The 19,968-nt window shown below is 41.8% G+C and overlaps 1 protein-coding gene and 1 long non-coding RNA gene across 11 annotated transcripts in view; one reads left to right on the top strand and one right to left on the bottom strand.

Annotated features, from left to right (window-relative positions):
• Window positions 1-913: 913 nt before the first annotated feature.
• Window positions 914-19,968, bottom strand: part of CARMIL1 (capping protein regulator and myosin 1 linker 1) — a 281,411-nt gene continuing 262,356 nt past the window's right edge. For 4 of the 7 annotated variants that reach the window (XM_032462599.1, XM_032462602.1, XM_014557184.2 and 1 more), the window contains 6 exons: window positions 17,955-18,381; window positions 14,073-14,154; window positions 12,080-12,283; window positions 10,541-10,681; window positions 7,883-8,032; window positions 914-1,928 (listed from right to left, as the gene is read on the bottom strand). In XM_032462599.1, the coding sequence (XP_032318490.1) occupies window positions 1,792-1,928; window positions 7,883-8,032; window positions 10,541-10,681; window positions 12,080-12,283; window positions 14,073-14,154; window positions 17,955-18,381 (1,141 nt within the window). In that variant the 3' untranslated portion in view covers window positions 914-1,791. The remainder of the gene's footprint in view (window positions 1,929-7,882; window positions 8,033-10,540; window positions 10,682-12,079; window positions 12,284-14,072; window positions 14,155-17,954; window positions 18,382-19,968) is intronic. The other 3 variants (XM_032462600.1, XM_032462601.1, XM_032462604.1) reach the window with 3 other exon arrangements.
• LOC116658232 lies at window positions 1,852-16,535 on the top strand. Of its 4 annotated transcripts, none has more exons than XR_004313481.1 (5): window positions 1,852-2,000; window positions 3,192-3,296; window positions 3,839-4,009; window positions 7,370-7,465; window positions 16,006-16,535. It is a non-coding gene; the product is annotated as an uncharacterized LOC116658232 (long non-coding RNA). The 4 variants fall into 4 exon arrangements; XR_004313483.1 differs by lacking the exon at window positions 16,006-16,535 and adding an exon at window positions 9,495-9,645; XR_004313482.1 differs by lacking the exon at window positions 16,006-16,535 and adding an exon at window positions 8,128-8,796.

Here is a 19,968-nt window from a genome sequence, read left to right as displayed (position 1 = left end):
CTGACTGGTTGAGTTCTGTTACACTGTCTTCTAAATTATTTATTTGTCTGCATTATGTAGTCTGCTTTTGACAGCCTTAGTAGCTCAGGTCTTATCTCAGCCATTGAGTTTTCTGTTTTTAATTGGCTCCCCTTTATAGTTTCTATTTCCTTTTTATAGTATTCTCTGTCTCTATTCATAGTTTATGTATTTAATTTTTTTTAATGGAGGTACTGGGGATTAAACCCAGGACCTCGAGCATGCTAAACATATCCTGTACCAGCTCTACCCTCCCCCCTCAGCAGCCATTTTTAATTGCAATGTGACTTTCCAACACCTGACACATGCCTGCCAAGTTGGTGGCCAATGTGCTAAGTAGACCCAGGCCAACCAATGCTAAGCTAAGAAAAAACAAAATAGAATTGTCAGCCTGCCCAATCTGGCCACACAATGGATACATCCTCAAATCAAAAAAGTGATTCCTGGATTTTTTTGGCCCCTGGTCAGTATACCTGAGATGGGGAGTCTAAATTACTGAGAGCCTCATTCTCAGTTTAGGGCTTGCATGTGGCACAAATAGGAAAGTCACGATGTGTAATTTAGTATTATGGGAAGATTCCCAGACCCCTCCGAGCAGTAGTTCAGCTCATCTCAGAGTCTTGGGAGTCTGAGAGACTCTGGCCCTGACTCCATCATCAGGCCCCCCGCATCTGGTCTGAGTGGGCTCTCTAGACACTCATAATACAACCTTTTGATGATTTTATCTTTTCCCCAAAGGTGAGAGCAGGCAATGGAATTAGCAAGTTGCATTTACTTGGAAGGTAATAGGTTTTTGATTATCTGGGAACTACGATTTTATTCTGGATTTCGGAAAAAAGGTTCACCACCACAAGCCAATCCTAACTTTAAAATAAGTCACTATAGAAAGTCAAAATTCCACTTGTAAAATCATTTTATTGGTATAAATATACATATGAATAAAATACCTTCAGCCTGTAATGTAAGTGAATATTTGTGAAATGTCTTAAAAACTAGTATTTTGAATTTTTTACAGGTGTCAAAGTATTCTCTTAATCACACGTTAAAAGCTAATATGCAGACAGAAATTAAAGGCCTTCAAAAACCACGAATATTCATAAAACCTCATTCCCATCAACTATATACATTAACCTGGGCACATGGTAGAAGCAGGAGTGGGCCTCTCACTGTCCTTCACTCGCTTGTTGATGGTGTTACAAAGGTCACCGACCAAGTTTAAATGTACAATTCCACATCAGGAAGGAAGAAGTTCCCCATGGGAGAAGGTAAAAACCATACCCAAGATCTAATATATATAATTTATACAAGTTACTTATTAGTGTGCTCTGTTAATATAATTACAATGTGCAATTGCATACAGCAAGAATAAATTGCTTTATCAAGTGCAGCTTTGACACAGGTACATGAAGTGGTACCCTCCGGTCAGCGGGATGGTGTTACTTGTGAGTGTGTATCCAGTTACCTTCCAGGGCAAACTGTAGCTGCCTCAGAGAAATTCAAGTAGGGCCCGTGGGATGATTGCTGGCATTCGTTGAAGGCATATGAAGGAATGGAGAGAAATCAAATGCCAAGGGTTGGGAGCAGATCAAACACAAGTACTTTTGATTACCAAGAAATGGATCTGTTTTGGGTTTGGGGAAAAAAAAGCAAAGGAAGAAGGAAAAAGAAAACAAAGCACCCAGAGAAGAACACTTAGAGAGTAGGAAGCGGTGTTGCCCTCTGCTGGCTGACAAAAGCACTGCGTGCAGCAAGATGTCTGCAGCACGGGTCCCTTTACACAAAAATAAACTCCTTCTCTGTTTCTTCCCCAGAGTCGCTAGACTTGCTGCCTTGATGGCCATCTTTACTGGAGGACCACTGCTTGTGTTCTGGACACTCCTGGGCCTGCTGGCCCCAGCTTCTCCTCGACACTGGAACAGAAAGGAAAGGAAGTCATCATCATCCATGAAAAAGGAGATGCCAGCAGCCTGACCAGGAATGGGGTAAGATGTAGGGGCCCTGAAGAGGGGGAGGGTTCGGGGTGGACTTTCTCAGAAGTGACTTTCTAGTGACATTTCAAGACTCTAGACAGAAATTAAACCAACAAAACACACAAAACAGGAAAACAGAAAAAACCCCAGTCTATGAGAGGTTGAGCCTCTCATAGACGTGGTTGAGGATTTGAGGGTGAGGATGGGGGTGGGGTGGGAGGAAAGGGAGATGCCAGGAAGGAGAAGCACTGGGTAGCCACTCTGCCCCAGGTGACCTCCTTGGTCACAGCTGCACCCTGGTGCAGCACAGAGCACAGGAAACAGAGCCCAAGGAGGCACTGCTGGCCAGGGGTTCCATCTGATGTCTTCTGCACAACATTTAGGGGTGGCCATCCCTGTTCTGGGGATAGGACATAAGGATGGGCCCCTTTCTGTGTCTCAGAGAACCTCAGTCTCACTCCCTAGGAAAGGAAAAAAGTCTCACGGAAATGAATTAATACTGCCAATGACGTATTCAGTCCTGTAGGAACCAGTCTCCAGGTAAAAGAATTACCATTTTTGTTGCCTGTTCTGGTCACAAACTATGGAGGCTCTACTGAGTCTCTACAAAGCTCTGATGAGAGAACAGTGACCAGCACTGAGCCTCTGTGGTGTGTGCTGTCGGGCACTCGGTGTTACCACTGCTACTCTTCACGGCTACCAGATAGGTTTGGTTTAAATCCTGATTCCAAGTTTTACAAAACCTCTCTCTCCAAAGCCCATGTTCTTTCCAGCTAGAGCATAGCTTCACTGCTACTGTACCCAGGGAAAGGTTCAGATGCCACACTCCAGCATGGCTGTTAAGGGTTATTAAATGTCACTAATCAAGTCTATGGTAGAGACACTACTTAAGCTAAAAATACCAAACCCACCCACTTTGTGTGGCTTTAAAGAAGGGTCCAGCTACCTTGCCACCCAGAAGTTTAAATGATCTAGCCAGGAACCTAGTCCTGGAAAAAGCAAGAGGATGCATCTGATACCTCTAATCATTTTGATTTTAGCTTTCTGCTTTAAAAAAAACCAGAAAACAAAAAAAACTTGCCAGGAACGGGATACTTGAATGTTTAATCCACTAAAGAGAATTTCAGGAAGTGAAAGCTCATGAAACCTAATAGTCAAAATGCAAACATAATAAAATCCTTCTCTTGCCAATCTTGTTCTCAGGGCCAGATTCTGCTCAAGGCGATAAAAAATTAAATTTTTAGTTAATTACACCAAATTGAAACTACCCAAAATTCTGCGGATAAACCTTTCAATCTCATCATACAAGTAAGTAATTTTTTACTTTTTACCCAACAGTTTTGAGCACATTCTTGGAGGGAAAAAAGCAATGAATAAATATTATAGTTGATTTTTAGTTTTTAGCTTGAATTGGGTAAAAAAATTAAATGTATTTGGTCCTTTGAAAGTTGTTAACAGGCCAATTTGGGGGGAAAAAGTAAATAATTTTCTATAAATAGTTTGCCCTTTATCACAAAACCAATTTGATAGTAATACACAAAGTACTTAAGTTCTTAACTTCTGTGTATACTATGAACAGGAGTTAGTAGAGAAGGTTTATCATATTTTCATCTTGAAATTGCAATGATCTAACCCAAAGTGGAGCATTACTAGTGAAATCTGCTAGAAAATTTTATACATTCCATTTTAAAACCAAAATAAGTTTTTCCTCTGTAACAAGTGACTCAAAAATTTCCAACACTGTAAGTTCAAAGGAAGAAATAAATATGGTGATACATGACTTATTTGTCTTCAGAGCAAATGTATTAATTCTTAGAATAAAAAGCTTTTCATCCTTCCCAATATTTCAGTTTCCTCAAAATCCCAGGCCCGATTGATGTTACAGGATATGACATCAGTACTCTCTAAAAATGAAGAAATTGATGTAATCAAGAATGTCTGTCACAGATAAAAACTGAGATCACTCTGGACCAGGGCTAACTGGAATTCACAGAACCAACACAGGAATCATCCTGCAAAAGGTACACTTTCCTACAGTCTCCATCTAAGTGACACTAACTTCTGAGTCCTCCAGGCTGTGGGTGGGCAGAGGGCAGGGGAGAAGACTGAAACCTGCCTGTTGTTAATGTTTGCTAAGTCGGTGATATAGACCGACCTGGTACCAGTCCTAAAAGCAAAAATTTTCATTTGTCTGACATTGTCACGGAGAGGATTAATGACATGCTTTTTCTGGAGGACTGTCAAAGCAGTTCACCATGGTGGTGACATTTTAAAATTCAGTCTAAAAATAGTCGAGTCTCCTGATTCAACTCTACCAATTTGTGAATGTGATAATGAGACTAGTACCAGGTTGACGATTTCCTTAGGATTACAGCTAGGCACCAGTCTTGGAAAGGAAAATTTGAGGCATGGCGAGGGCAAGGAAGTCAAGTCACACCACTGAATCTGTTGAATTTGGAAGCCAAAGCACTGAATATTATTCTAGATCATGAGTATAAACAGGAATGTTCTTTGTCAAGTTTGCTTTCCAGCCCTTAGGCAGCAACTATTCGATTGCATATAATTAGGATGCTGATTACAATTATGAAGGGGGTTTTGTCAAGTTCCCACTAACAGATAGTCTAAATAAAATTGTGTCTGCTTGAAACTTAAAACTCCAGAAATTGTCTCAGAATATCTTTAAAATTCAGACTTACTCAGATGAACCTTCTTTTTAAGCAGCCTGACTTAATGCTTGACTTTATATAGTGCTTTAAAAAAATCAGATTGCTTAAATGCAAAAATTCATACATTAAAATGGAGTGCCTCTATACGTGTATTTATTACCACTCCAAGTATCACGAAAATTATAAAAGATACTTCAAGTAAACAGGCTGTTATTCAACACAAACACTCCATGTATATTCACATCCTGTCAACAGTGTGGATAACTGGCAGAAAGAGGCACACATGTGAACACCGTCATTCTTGATCTGATTTTGCATATATATGCAAATGTAAGGCTTCTGAAATGTGCATATAAATTTAGAATTAGAAATTCATATGAAAATTTCAGCTTTTCTCCATTTTCAGCTCCACTGACATCCATATTTCAAGAAAAACATTATGACCTTAAAATAATATTCAGTAGTTGGCCCTGATTTTTTTTTTAATACTTTCTGGCAAGAGCCAGAAGTGCCAACCAACCATTAAATTTCTTTTGAAGAATTCACAGAGTGGTAGGAGAACCCAGATCTGGTTAAAAAAAAAAAGGAGGTGGGGGTGGGGAACAGAGCACTGGCTTACAGAGTATAAGCCACAGCCAAATATTTGTTGGCTAGAGGTTGGATTATGGAAGAAGCAAGTGATATATGAAAAGGAATCTCAGACTAAGATGGCCGGTACAAAGTGGATACATTACAATGCATACAGAGACAAAATCAACTATTTCCTTCAAATACTCTAATGAAAACATCACAGCTTATAAACATAGGAAATGATACGAAATTCAAAAGATGCAGTTACAAATATGTCCAGAAAAAGAAAATAAGCATTTTACCTATCAAGTCAATATTAAAATAGCGACACAATTAAAATTATGCAGCATGCTTTGAGAACAAGCGCCTTTGTTTGTTTCACAGATACTTGATTTAGGAAAATAAGAGAGCTGTTTTAGCATAAACAAAGCTGCTCTGAAAACATTTTAAGTACACACCACGGTTTAATAGAATTGTTCTGCTAAGTGCTACTTGTTAACCAGGAACTATTCAGAAAGCAGACTGCTACGCAGTTCTCAAAGGTGAAGACAAGTGCTGTGACTCGGCACTAACAAAACAAGAGCAAAATATTATACATAAAATTACTTTAATTGAAGCTCCTGTAAAAATCACTTTTGGGGTTCCTGTCAATATTTCAAAAAATCACAGCATAAAAGCAAATACAAGATGGTCCCCGTTAATTCCATCAAAATTGGATGCAGCCCATCACCATGAGAATTTTTAGTTGAAGAGGTCATGAAAGAATCTGAGCGAGACACAGAATTTCTTGCCTTTCTAGGATTTGGCTTATCTCTGTATTAATCTTATTTTTACTCTCATACCTTCCTGGATGATCTGTGTGGTCTCTCCATCTGTGTGTGGTATAAAATGCTTTTAGTGGCATCTTGGAGAAGGGCTGTTACACTGCATCAAGGGAGCTTTGTTAATCATCAAGTGATATAAATCAACACAGTTATTTATATTGACTGATACAATAGTTGAAATATAAACTTCTAAATCTAGAAACATCTGTGGAACCTTGGGTGTTCTTATCGAGAGAGACAGAGCTTCTGACTTAATATACTCTAAAAAATAATTCTGCCTCTCTTCAGAAAAAAATATCTTAGGTGTTCCTTTATATAATTTTTCTATGACTTGAAGATAACAGATTTGCCTGAAAATATCAGAGAAAACTCTCTTGCAAAGCGTTATTACAACCATGTGTCCATGAACACATTTACCACACAGGAAATACTTGAAAAGTGAAGGACCAAGTCTGTTGGTTTTGTCTAAGGCAGGTGCTACCTGGCCCTCACGGAATGTTCTAGCCCTATCTGATCTATAGACTTTGCTCTACGCCATAGGCTCCACCCTGTCATCTACCTAGCGTGCTCCAGACTGCCAGGCAAGTTGGAGTCTATGGCTCACCCCGTGTTACTGGCCAAGATGGCTAATTCCAAACGTTCTTGCTGGTGAGAAGCTCGTAAATGATTTCTTAGTTGTGTTTTCATATCTGTCAAGGAAAGTCCTCAAAGACAACAGTTCTCCCTTGAGAAATCATAAGTCATTGGGCTGTTAAGCCATAAGGTGGGTCATAAGAGGTTTTCCATCAACAATAAACTGCTAAAATTTGAGAATGGTTTACCCTTTTGCAATAAAGGGAAATTATCCCTATTATAAGGTCACTTCCATTGCCTGGCCTTCTGGGGTGTTCTCCCAGGAGGTGGTGAAGGATGTGAAGTTATGGCTGGACTCAGGGGCCATGGACACTGTTGTACACTCATGTGTTAACTTCTGATAAAATTTTACAGGAGGAAGTCCCTTAAGGAAATTTCATTTTATATTCTTTTTCTTTTGTGATACTAGAATTTCCTTTATAAATCTGACTTGAAAAATCACTTACAGTTATTAACCAGAGGGATGGTGTAATACTTTGTCATTAGATCTCAAATCAGCTCTCATCTCCACTGGGAAGTTTTAGAACAAGCACTGCTGATTCAGAGAGAACTGTCTCCTGGGACTGTCCTCACCTGAACTTACTATAGTGTCAAATGGAAGACAAACGTCATTGAGCAACTGCTGTAAAATAGTATAAATTGTTTCTTGAGGTTGAAAAGTTGATTGGTACTTTTGTTTTCTTACTAGAGTGTCATAAAATGTCCACTGAAAGATCAGGCACAGGACCCACAGTCTGCCCTGAGTCACTGGCTTTTTACTGATTCTTCCCTGAAAGAGTGTAAGGTAAGGGCTTAGGGCTTAGGCCAATATTCTCTAAAGCTATAAACTGTGTTCCTTTAAGAATTTCTGATCCCATCCCAGTTTCTCTCTAATAGAAGAGTAAAGAGATAAAGGAAGAGTATAAGACATGACCCCAAATACAAATACAAACCTCCACGATCACAAAAATTTGCAAGGATAAGTCACCAAACTCCAAAGTAACTTGATCCTCCTAAGAATTTCTAATTTTAGATTTTTAGGTCAATATGTTTTGCCCCCAAGGGAAGGACCATCCTGTTGTCACTGAGAAAAAAATAAATCAGTTGTATGAATAATCCCTGCCCCAGTCCCAGGATGGAAGTGACTCAATTAAAGTTTGTTTTTGTTAGTGCCAGTTCAGAAGCTGTGGGACAGTGAGGGATGATAATCGAAGGCTCTAACCATTTGTTGGCTGTGACTTCCTGTGCCCAATTGCATTCACTTCCTCTTCTGCAATGGTGGAGGACAGTTTTGAAGATCTTTTCCCTCTACTGGAAGGCTTGCCACTGTCATGATCTGAATGCCTTTTGTAATAATCTCCTCTTTGCACTACTGAGGAAAAGGGATTCATTTTACCCTTTAGAGTAGCAAATACATCAATGTGTTGACATTACTAGTAAAAAATGTTAATATTAAAAATTCAATAGCAGCTTACCCACCCCATGTAAGATTCAAGGAACCTACAGCGTTGGTCCTGAACAGATACACCATTATCTACAGAATTCAACAGCCAACATTATGGACATGTCGTGCAAAATGAGGTGAGCTCTGAGTCTGCCCCCAAAAGATACTAACAGAAAGGCCCCAGCATTACCATTTTGACTCCAAGATGGATTAACGAAAACCACATTCACTATGGAATAATCCGGAAGAATCACAGTAATTTACCTGTTTCAGAAATTAGTTGGGCACGCTAGTCCACAGGGAGGCACAGAACAAGGAAATGAAGTAACCAGCATGAATAATGTACAAGAAAAGAGGAATGAGCACATCAGGACCATTTTCTAAAGAAAAAAGGCTCACAAGTAGCTCTCATTCCTGGGCCAGCTTAGTGGACAAGCTGAAAGATAAACTGAAGTCAAAATGTTACCAGCACAGACATTGACACACTGTTCTCAGACCTCACGTATATTTTCAGTCCAATTTCAATATCAAGTGATACCATCAGAATGATCCCTGTGATTGACTTATCCTGGATCCCAGAGAGGAAAGCTATGGTTTCCACAGCTCAACAGTCTCTAGCTGGGAAGACTGGGGGGTCATGAACCATCCATAGTATTTGCTATTAGCGGGAGGGAGGAAGGGAATCAAACATCTTCCCCTGAAGCTCTGAAATGTCTGAGAAGCAACTCACTCACTCCTAACTTCCTGGGAAAAGAACACCTGCCGTTTTCAAAGCAGCATAAGACATGCCAGCAGCATCTGGTATCTCACCCACTTACTTAACTCTAGAGGCTCCCTGGGACGTACTCCTCCTCACGAGGCTGGGGGGTTTCTCTGGGCCTTGTTTTAATCATATAGGCAGGCGTCTTAGAAAACAGCACTTTTCAGAAATGTGAAGCAATTATTTTGTGTTCAACCAACTGCCCTTTTCTTTTTAATCCTTCCACAGTCAAACCACTTCGGACAAGAAGAGCATTCCTACTGACTGCTACCAACCCTCCACTCTTCCCCATTTCTCTCCAACAAAATTCTTTCAGGCATTTTTAAAGCTTCCTTATACATAAAGACACAGTCAGCAATTGCAGAAAGAGGGGAGAATGGGGGAGGAACTGTGCGGTATGAGCAGGGCTGTCAGGGACACCTGCTAGCTCAAGTCATTCTCACCTGGCACCACCAGTTTCTTTCTACACCAAGAACTCCAAAGGCTGTGACTGTAATACAAACCCTATATTTACCCATTAAACCCATGGGAAATGACGACAGGTGTCAGCCATCTTTCATGGCTTTCATTTCTGTTTGACAAAAGTGGCTTATCAGCTTTGGTCAAAACCCTACCTTCTTTTCTTTACAGCCAATAGGTGAGTGAAGCTTGGACTCATCAAACAAATTTGCAGAATGGAAATGAGAAAGCAGGCTGTGTTATTTTTCATTTGATTCCCAATTAACAAAGACAGTACTCAGAAACACTCTCTATTAACTTCAACCCAAGAACGCCGTTAATCACAGAAAACAGACCAAGGTAGGAAGATGTCAGCATGAGATCAAAGAATTCTAAAGCATCAAACAAATCTAAAACCAAACCAAACCATACTGAGGGCTATCTGGACAGGGGTGATGATGGCTCTAGAATTTCTTTATAGGTGGGGCTTAGAGATAGCAGGTACATTACACTTTATGAAGGACAGAACCCCAAAGGCAATTGTGCATTGGACAGAAGGGGAGAAGTGGGTGGAAGAAATAGTGGGGTGCTAAATTCACCCCAAAGACGCCTCACCTCCACTGATAATAACATTTGATCTCATTCTGGGAGATGGCATTCAAGTCCCGGGATTATCTTGCTCTGTTCCCAGCCCAGGAAATTGGAAGGGATGAATCAGTGTGATGATGCCCTGCGATCATCCACGCAGGTGATACTTCTGAGAATAAGGAACGTCTGACCTCACGGCCAAGCAAACTAATGAGACACAAGGTCTCTTTTCATGAGCCACTCCTGAACCAAAACTATGGTAACTGACAACCAGCCAAAGCTCCTCCTAGAAATAATGGGACCTAGAAACCTACAGGTAGCACCAAATGAGCCACAAAACAATGTGTGAGGCACTCCTAACCCACTGGGAGTCAGTTCAGGAGCATCTAGAGATTCGTATCACAAAGGCCTTTGGGTGGAGTATTTGTTGTGCTTTTCATTCCTTGTATGTGGTCCTTCTTTAAGACCCAGTGTCACCAACAATGTTGAATCCAGTTTCTTAGTGAAGAACTGCTCTGGTTCCAAAATTTAATCCAAGGGATGCTGACTTACAGATGCTAAGATATAAGTGGAGCCCAGGATTAATTCCTTTCTCTTGAAATGACTCTCCCTGGGGAGAGGAGAGCTAACCCAGAGAAAACATTTCTTACCTTCCCGGGAAAATGTCCTGGGGCTGGGCTGCGGGCTACTCTGGCCATCTTTCTCCTTGTCCGAGGGAACTTTTTTCAGGACAGGCGGAAGAAGAGCTACTTTAGGGGACCCCGGGCTTGATGGCGAGTCTGGGATGTCCTCTGTGGAGACACAAAGACATGAATCAAGCTGTTCCACAAACTGGATTGCTAAAGCATCAGCTGGGTTAACCTCTAAATACAAATGACTAATACATTTCTAAAAAGCATCATAGAATTTTTCTGGCCAAAAACTAGTTTCACAGCTCAGTGGAGTAACAATAGAGAGAAAAAGAGTGAAAACAAAAAGTTAAAATCTGCAGTTGTGAATCTGTCTTGCAGACAGAATTTCCATGAGTTGATATTTGAAAACTAGACTGCGTGTGAACTCCGTGCTCCTTTGGCCTCAAAAGGCTGTTTGCTTTTCTTAAAATATGCAATAGTAGTTATAACCTACTGCCTTTACCTGTTGTCACATCCAGTAACGTGGTCACGATACGTACACAATATATATTTGTGTGTGCGGGGTGTAAGTGTGTGTACCTACACACACACACTGAGATCGGTAAGAATGACTTACAGTCCTGGACTTTTAGAACCAGAAAGGACCGTGGGTATCACTGTGCAAATGAAGAGATTAAATGACCTGCTAAGCTAGAAAGATGGCCAGATAGCAAGGACTAGAACTCTAGTCTTTTCATTCTAAAGCCTGTCCTGTTTCACTCTAATTGGAAGGATTAACTGAATTACACTCCTTTATCTGCTCTGTTACCAGCAGGCTAATTCTCAATTTGGAATGGGTGTGTATGCAGAAGGCAACCTCCAGCCAGGTCCTCTTTAGCCTTACACTTCAGGTCTCCCGCATGTGACTGTAGAAGCAGGGATGTGACAAGACACTGTGAAAGTAGCACTCCTTGCCGTGACAATCTCTCCCAACTGCGGAGAGGAGGGGAGAGGGTGTACTTGCAAATACCTGCTGAATCCTCCAGCTCTATAAAAACATGAGCCTGTTAACATAATTCTCAGTACACTAAGTACTAAGACCTCAATGAACACATTTAGCAAATCAACTGAAAGAAAAGCTTCTTGCCACAGAACGTTGGGAATCCAGCTAGTTTTCAGCATTAGCAACTGGGGAGCCAAAATACTCTACAAACTGGATTGACTTGATCAGAGCTGTTTCCTTACTTCAGACTAGAGACATGCCAGCGGACAAAAATGCCAGCCTGCTTTTTTGGGGCTGGGGGGTAGTTAGGAGTTAGGTCATTAGGTTTATTTATGTATTTATTTTAACGGAGGTACTGGGGATTGAACCCAGGACCTTGTGTACGCTAAGCACGTACTCTACCACTGAGATATACCTTCCCCCACCGCCTGCTTTTGAGTAGTCTTTTTTTTTTTTTTTTTTAACTTTTAGAAGTATTTTTTGGCCTCCTTTCTCCCCACTCTTCCCATTAGGAAGCTATTTTGTGTGCCCCCCAGTCACAGTGTCACGACAGCCCTGACCAGCAAAACCCTTACCAGGCCGTGAGGCGGTTCTTGGTTTCTGCGGGATGGTGGGCCGCACCGGCAGGCTGGGTTTGGGGGACTGCACGAGGGGCTTCGGGCTGGCGGGTCTGCTGGAAAAGCTCCGAGACCGGGGGCCCGCCTCCACTTTGAGCTCTGCTTTGGCATTCTTTTCTGGCGTCCCCAAACCGAAGCGGTTCTCTGGGTGCAGTTTGGGCACTAGAATGAAAATGGGTACAAAAAAGCTCACTCTGCTGTAAAAATCAAAGGTAAGAGAGACTGATCATTTGAAGCTAGAAGTCAGGTATAAACTGCTATAATCATTTCGTGGCATTTCTCATCACAGATATTTTCTTTCTTTTCTCTCCTTTCCTTCCTTCCATTGAAGTCTAGCTGACTTACAAAATTACTTTAGTTTCACGTGTGCAACATAGTGATTCAATATTTTTATAGATTAGACTCCATGTTATTATAAAATATTGGCTATAGTCCCTGCACTGTACATTACATCTTTGTATCTTACTTATTTTATACCCAGCAGTCTGTTCCTCTTAATCCCCTTCCCCAATCTTGCCCCTCCTCCCACCTCTCTCCCCACTGGTGACCACTAGTTTGTTCTCTCGATCTGTCATCAAAAATAATTTAGAGCAGGAACATGCCATCCTAGCCTGTTTTTAGAATCAGAACATGCTGGTGGAAGACTTAAATTCTTGGTGGAAAAGCAGTGACCTTGATGGTGCTCTTTTGATCACCCTTGACTATTCCACAGATAACAAGCCTCATATTTAAAATTAAGTGTACATGTGCCTTCAGATGCACAGGGAGAAAAGCCCATCTTAGTGCATTTGAAGCTGTCAGATCTTCCTTAGATATGACACAAGGTACAGGTATAACCAACTGCAGGCGCCTCAGTTCTGGATGACAGTCGGTTCAGGGTCATCCGTTCAGGGGCAGGCTGCAGGTCCTGGGTGAGGGAGGCTGGGCTCATGCCCATAACCTCATGCTTAGTGAGAATGGCTCCAGGAATGTCATCTCATGCCCACCTCCATCCCTTTGGCTGCCTAAATTATTCAGACAACAGGCAAAAATAAGCCAGTTGAATATGAGTGATATTCCAACTCTCACTGTAGGAAGATGCTAAAGCTAAACACAAGAAATCAAACTGCAAAATAAGGTTTCAAATGTGCCATTTAGAAGTGACAATCCAGTTTCTATCTAAGGGATCTTATTCTCTTTCTACTTCTAAAAAGTCAGAGGGACAAAGGAAATTGGATATTCACAGACAGTCAAGTTGAAAGAAAAGAGCATCCTCTTATGTCAATTAAAAGGGTCTCCTCCCACATACCATGTGGGGCTTATTTTTTTAAAAACCTCAGCAAAATAGAAATAGACCCATAGATGCAGAGAACAAGCAGGTGGTTACCAGAGGGGAAGGAGGGCAAGGGAGATTAAGTACAAACTTCCAGGAGCAAAATACATGTGTCATGGGGATGAAATGTACAGCCTGAGGAATATAGTCAGTAATATCATAATATCTGTCTATGGTGACAGATGGTAACTAGATTTATTGTGGCAATCGTCTTGTAACGTATAGAAATACCAAGTCACTATGGTGTGCGCCTGGAACTAACACAGTGGTATAGGTCCGTTATACTTCAATAATCAATAAACTAAATTAAGCTAAGTCATCAGTCATGTGCCCTGCTCCTCCCCCTGTCTCCCCAAAAGCCCACAGTTTAGGAGTTACTCTCAGTGAAATTTCTCCCCTTTGGGAAATGGGAAGAGGTGCCCAGCCCAGGTGCTAGGCTATCATGGTGGAAGACGTGCCCCCAGGTGGAGCTGGGGCAGGTGCAGGGATGTGTTCTTTTAGGTGAAGGCTGAGAACATGTAACATAGAGGCCCATTCTTGCCTCCCAATCTTTAATTTCCTTCTGCCTATCACAGGTGACTCTGGGAACCAGAATCTAAGTGTTTTTCCTAAGGGGATGCTGGCAATGACTGGACTTACCTGCCCCACCTGCATCCAGCCGTTCTATGCTGCTCAAGGCCAGGTTGCAAGAATCCTGGGAGACAGCATCATTCCCAAGTTTCTAAAAAATTCAAGCACCCCACCCCCAAAGTGCATAGTTATTTTAAGTGTAAGAAAAAGAACAAAGATAATAAATGACAACAAATAATGGCCCCTTAACTCTACTGCCATTGCACTGACTGTATCTGACCTCTCCATCTCCCCGAGCCCCCGCTGCTGGGACAAAGCTATGAGAAATGCGTTCTGTTCTGTGTTTACAGTCAGGGTTCTGGGTCCAAAGTGCGGCCAGTTCTGCAGGATACCCACCATGGACGAGAGGTGCGGGGTCAAGGGAAGCCAGCGGGCTTGGTAACGTTGCCTGCCTTTCCTGTTGAACACCTGTGTGGGCTCTGCAGCCCCCAGTGCCCCACGTGATGGGGGCACTGGTACTCTTACATTTCCAGGACCCTCTCCAGGTTGGGTTCCAACCATCTAAAAGCAGTAGAAACCTTGCCGACCTCAAGGGTACAAAGACAGGTAGACAGGGACCTGAAATGAGCAGGGTGTCCCTTGCAACTGAGGCAAAAGCACAAGACACAGATCTATTGCTGAGAAGGCAAATACAGACAAAGGTCTGAATTAATTTTTTAAAATTCTGCAGGTGGGAGGAGTCTGATGGCAAAGACAAGGAAGGTTAAATGCTACTGTCTTAGGGGAGGAGCTGGAAATGATGAATCAGGGAAGCAGCCTCTGCTTTATGATGCAAAAGTATGCACAAGAGCAAGGCATTTAGATACAAAAAAAGACACAAAAAGAACAGTCTAGTAATTTGCATAATAATACCTAAGAATCCTATTGGGGGAGATGATCCACATCTCCCTCCTGCCTAAAATATGAAACTGAGGTGGGCAGGTAGACCAGGAAGCACGGTGGTTATTAATACAGTCTGAGCTTCAGCCTGTCCGTTCCTGCTCAACTCATGCTTCTGATAAACCTAAAAAAAAATATCTGCTGCCAGTTCTGAGCTTGAAATTGTTCTGGATGGCATAGGAGGGGTTATTTTAAACACAGTTGAGACGGAACTCATTTACCAGTCTGCCACAGCCACACGTTTACCACAACGTGGCCGGCTGTCTCGAGAGGGAGAGGGGAACACAGCAGGGATGCTGAGCAATTTCTCAGTAAGACTATATAAGCTACCCTTTTGCTAGAGGGGACTAAGCAGGTCTCAGAAGTGGGTACATAGATACTGCAGTGGAATGGGCACATTATTTGACATCATTATGTAAAAGTGACCCCAAGGAAATGAAGCCCCGTGCCAAGGGCTGCATGTGGAGCCCTCTGAGCCTTGGACAAGTGTCTACAGGGCCAGGACTGGCCAGGAACTGCCAGCCCAAACCAGCAGGGGGCGCTTTAGCTCCCGAGCTCCAGCTGTCCAGAGGCTGGGCCAACTGGTGCTCAAATGCATGGTGCCTGACCTAGCCTTTTATAGTTTCTTAGGAGGCAGGGGCATGCATATCCGAGTTCAAACAAAAATGATGGAGTATTTATAAACAGGGTCAGGGTGAAGGTGAGTTAAGCAAGGCACTCGGCACAGATTTAAGGAGAAATTCCCTTTAGGCTCATGCAAGTGCAGGGCTGGCTTCTGAGAGTAAGGGCCTTCTTAAATTTTATACCCTGGGCACCTCACTTGCCTACATTTAAAATATACTACTATACTGGAATTTGACACAACATTGTAAAATGATTATAAATCAATAAAAAATGTTATATATATATTTTATAATATAAATATATTTAATATATATTTAAATAAATATAAATATAATATAAATATATTTAAATAAATAAATAAATAAATAATCAATCAATCCTGAGGGGAGAATAATAATAAAATGTAATCCTAAGAGTTGTTTTCACTTTTTCCTTCCAGGCTTTCTGAGGTAGTTATAAATTCCAAAAATGACTGTGCAGAATGAGGATGAAATAACCTAACATCAGTTTTCTCTGAGCACAGGCAGCTGATGAAGTGGGCCCAGAAGGAAAAGATACGGACACTGAGCTTTCAACACCTGTTAGTTACTCTCCTTTGTTAATAAATAATAAATGCCATGCTTACATTTTTCAGTTCTTTTTCTTTAAATGCATTAATAGAAGTCAATTGTATAAAGAGAATTACTCCAGAGGAAAGTGAAGGCAACATGTATTATTCTTTTTTTTTATCAATCCCCCCCCAAATTAAAAAAAAAATAGCATATTGACTTTTGATGCTTATGTCTCTAACTTTATAGAGAATACAGTCATGGAATTTTAGGGGGGAAATATTCTAAAACTAATTTTTGAAAAACTTTCTCATTTTATTATTCTGATAGAACAGCTATGACTAGTTCAAAATACTAAATATTAAGGCTTTTATTACTATTACTTTAAATAGACACTAGATGGCACTAAAAGATAACTAGTGTAAGTCTTGAACCACTAAAACTAAACCATAAGAATTTTGTCACTTTGAGCCAATTTATTTCTCAGATCCAAAGCACATGGAAAAAACCCTCCTGCGCTTCTCATCCTTCTACCAAAAGGCAGCTATTCATCAATGGAAACAGTGATAAAATAAACAGCTCATTAGTGAAAACAGCACATTCCTTGTTGAAAAGAAATTCTATCAAACAGATTAAAATTTAAACATTTCCTTGGGCGGCTGCCTCACCAATGATGTGGTCACAGTATTTACTCAGAATTGTAACCATCAAAGGGCACATCGTGCATCCCTTGTTGAATTAGCAGAATTAGATCCCCTCAACTCGCCTCTAAGGGTTAATGAGTGAGTTAGGAGGAACCTGTAACTAGGTAACAACAGTGCTGGTGGAAGAACTACAGTGAACAGTTGTAAAACGATGTGGGTTGCAGGATTTAATGAAAAAATTATCATTTGTTTAGAAGTAAAACAGCCCTCCCTGTGCTGTTACCATTCACTTTCTGAAAATCAAGGGCTCCTTGGGATGAACTATTTTACTCTGATACTTCAAATAGGATAAATTTGCCATCTCCCTTTCATTGAAGAACCCAGTTTTGCAAACAAAAGAGCTCAGGATACCGTGCAGTAAACCAAAACCCAGGTTAAACGTGAATATATTAATCTTAGTGATCACAATAAGGACACAATCCTTAAGTAGCCGCAGGAGAAAATCGAGGTTAAAAGGGAATAAAAAACCACAACTTACATTTTTAAAAGAGGTTCAAAAAAATAAGTAATGCATTAAGTCAGATTTTAGGGAGACTCAGCAATTTTTAAACGATCAAGTTCCTCATAGCAACAGACAACATCTCTCAATGATCCAAGTATTTGATTAATTCTAATGGAATAGGTTGCTTTGTTTTTTCTTTTGACTTTTAAATCTATAATATAGCAAGGAACTTTTAGGTCTGGAAAAGAACACAGATTCTGAAATAACTGAAAAATCGATCTCCCTTGATACTGTCAGAATCTGTTTTTTTGGGGGGGGGGGGGGCTCTGTCAGCTTTCCTATCTCCATCCACCCTCAGGTCTCCATTTGGATTTGATAGACTCAGTCCTTCCCTGGAATGGAGCATTTCCCTGGCACAGCTGTCACCTATTTCTGTGATGCACAGGGGCATCTGTGCAGGTGGGACAAGGCCTGTGGACCCCCAGCCACCTTCACAGGCTATGGCTCCAGCAGAGGATGACCCTAGTGCCAGATGGAAGACACAGCCCTGCCCTTGTGGTTCTGCAGGAGCCTTCTGTTTGGGGATTTTTATTTAAGCCACAGGCTGTTTTTCTGTACCTCTCTGGCCCATAAAAACCGAGTGGAGGTGAACACGACAAAGACAACCAAGTCAAAGCAGAGCCTCCTTCCTTACCTTCAGCGAGCAAGCGGCCCTCCTCTCCTGCTTGGCTTTCATCTCCGCCAGCAGACCGCCGCCCATCATCTGGACCCCGTACCTTCGCCCTGCCTGGGGGCTGCCCTTGCTGTCGCTTCGGTCCACCTTCCCCACATCCTCCCCTTGACATTCTTCGAGGGAGTCGGGTGTTCGGATCTCCTCTGTCCGATCAGCGTTGCCGTTGTGCTCGGCTGGCTTCGTGTCCTTCCGAGGTGAGTCCACGGCTGGACCCCTGACACCCGCCTTTGGTGGGGAGAGCTCTTCCGCCATCAAGCCTGATGGTAACCGCTCAGGTTTGGACCGGGGTTTGATTAGATTGAGGAAGCCACTTTTCCGAAAGTCTCGCTTTTTCTTCTCGTCTCCTTCGCTGAGCTCGTGGGACTCTGAGCCTCTCCCTGACCATCTCCTGTGAGGCAGAACACATCCTGTTGGGTTTACTGTGATTAATTTCCCCCAAGAATCAGCCCAAGGAGGGGGAGGGTACAGCTCAGTTGTAGAGTGCGTGCCTAGCTTGCATGACATCCTGGGTTCAATCCCCAGTACCTCCATTAAAAATAAGTTAAGTAAACAAACCTGACTACCCCCCAATACACACACAAAAGAATCAATCAAGGGAGATTGCTGTTTCTGCAGCAACCATGCTGAAGCATTTTAAAAAGCTGACTTCAGAAACAGAAAGGAAAGCTGAGTAGGATCGTGGAATCCACAGGTAAGGAAACTCAGGCACACCCAGATTCAGAATGAACACCTGAAGGAGTCAGTGGGAGAACTGCGAGCAGAGGTGAGTTGTATGTTTAAATCCCGAGTCCAGGGCCTCTCCACTTGTAAGAACTTCCAGAAAAGCTGGTGCCACTCAAGACATAGGTGGGCAACTGCCTTATTTAATTTGGCAGGCCCTGGAAAGGGCCGCATTTCCCCTTAAACCCCTAAAAACCTGCCATCATCATTCAATATCATCTGAAATCTCATCCTGGTGTGATCAACCCACACCAGGATCTGGATCCTAGCTGAAACATACTACCACTGGAAGAGGCAACAACATGGACAGACGGAAAGGGAGCTTTGGCAGATGGTTGTCAGAATATTCTGAATATTCTGAAACTTGGGAAATGGATAGGGAGAAAGTGTAAACGATGTGAGCTGAGTGGGTGGTATCATCACTGCCTTCCACTTAGAGCTGGCACAGTGAATATCAGTTTAAGTCCCCTGAGTCCACAGGGGAAGGCACAGCAAGGGATTAAAAAAAAAAAAAAAAAAAGCCCGAGAGGGGAGAAAAAGCAATAATAATAAAATAATAATAATAATAATGATGATGATGATGATGTTTGGAAGCGAAAATTGTTAGGAGTAAAAACTGACTTTAAATTTGAGAAAGCTGACCCCAGAAGCATTGGTAGGGGAGACCCAGAAGCAAATGTATTTCAGGGAAAGGAGATCAGGGCCACCCCAAAATATGCCTCTTTGGCATAGGATTATTTTTCTCACTGTTTTTAAGAACCAGCAAACACAGAAGAAGCTCTGAAAACTGAGTAGAAGTTATCCTTTTGTAAGAGAAATTTATGTTTATAAGGAGAATCTCCATCTGTCAGGATGCTTCTGATCTGTACCAGGAAGAGGAGGGTGACTGACTCTATAAATTTACCAGTGGAGAAGGCAGGGATTTAAACCTGCATAACAACCTTATTTACCATTGTTTACCTGGTTCCTGGTAACTCCCCAACCGCCCCCATCTTTCTTTCCTCTTTAACTTAAGATGGTATTTAAGGTGGTGGTATAGGCCATATTGGGGAGTTACTCAGTTTTCCTGGATTATCTCTCGTGTATATAGGAGGTAAACATGTTAATAAGTTTCTGTTGGTTTTTATCCTGTGAATCTTTTTAGGAAAGGATGGCTCAGCCAAGAACCAGGAAGGGTAGAGGGAAAATTATTTTTTCTCCTCTATGTAGGAAAGCCTGCATATTGAACAGTGGTACCTCCCAGTCCCTTTCTCTC

The sequence above is a fragment of the Camelus ferus genome, chromosome 20, assembly GCF_009834535.1.
Source record: "Camelus ferus isolate YT-003-E chromosome 20, BCGSAC_Cfer_1.0, whole genome shotgun sequence".
Lineage (NCBI taxonomy): Eukaryota > Metazoa > Chordata > Mammalia > Artiodactyla > Camelidae > Camelus > Camelus ferus.
The sequence above is the reverse complement of the archived record's forward strand: the minus strand, read 5'-3'. Positions and strand labels throughout refer to the sequence as shown.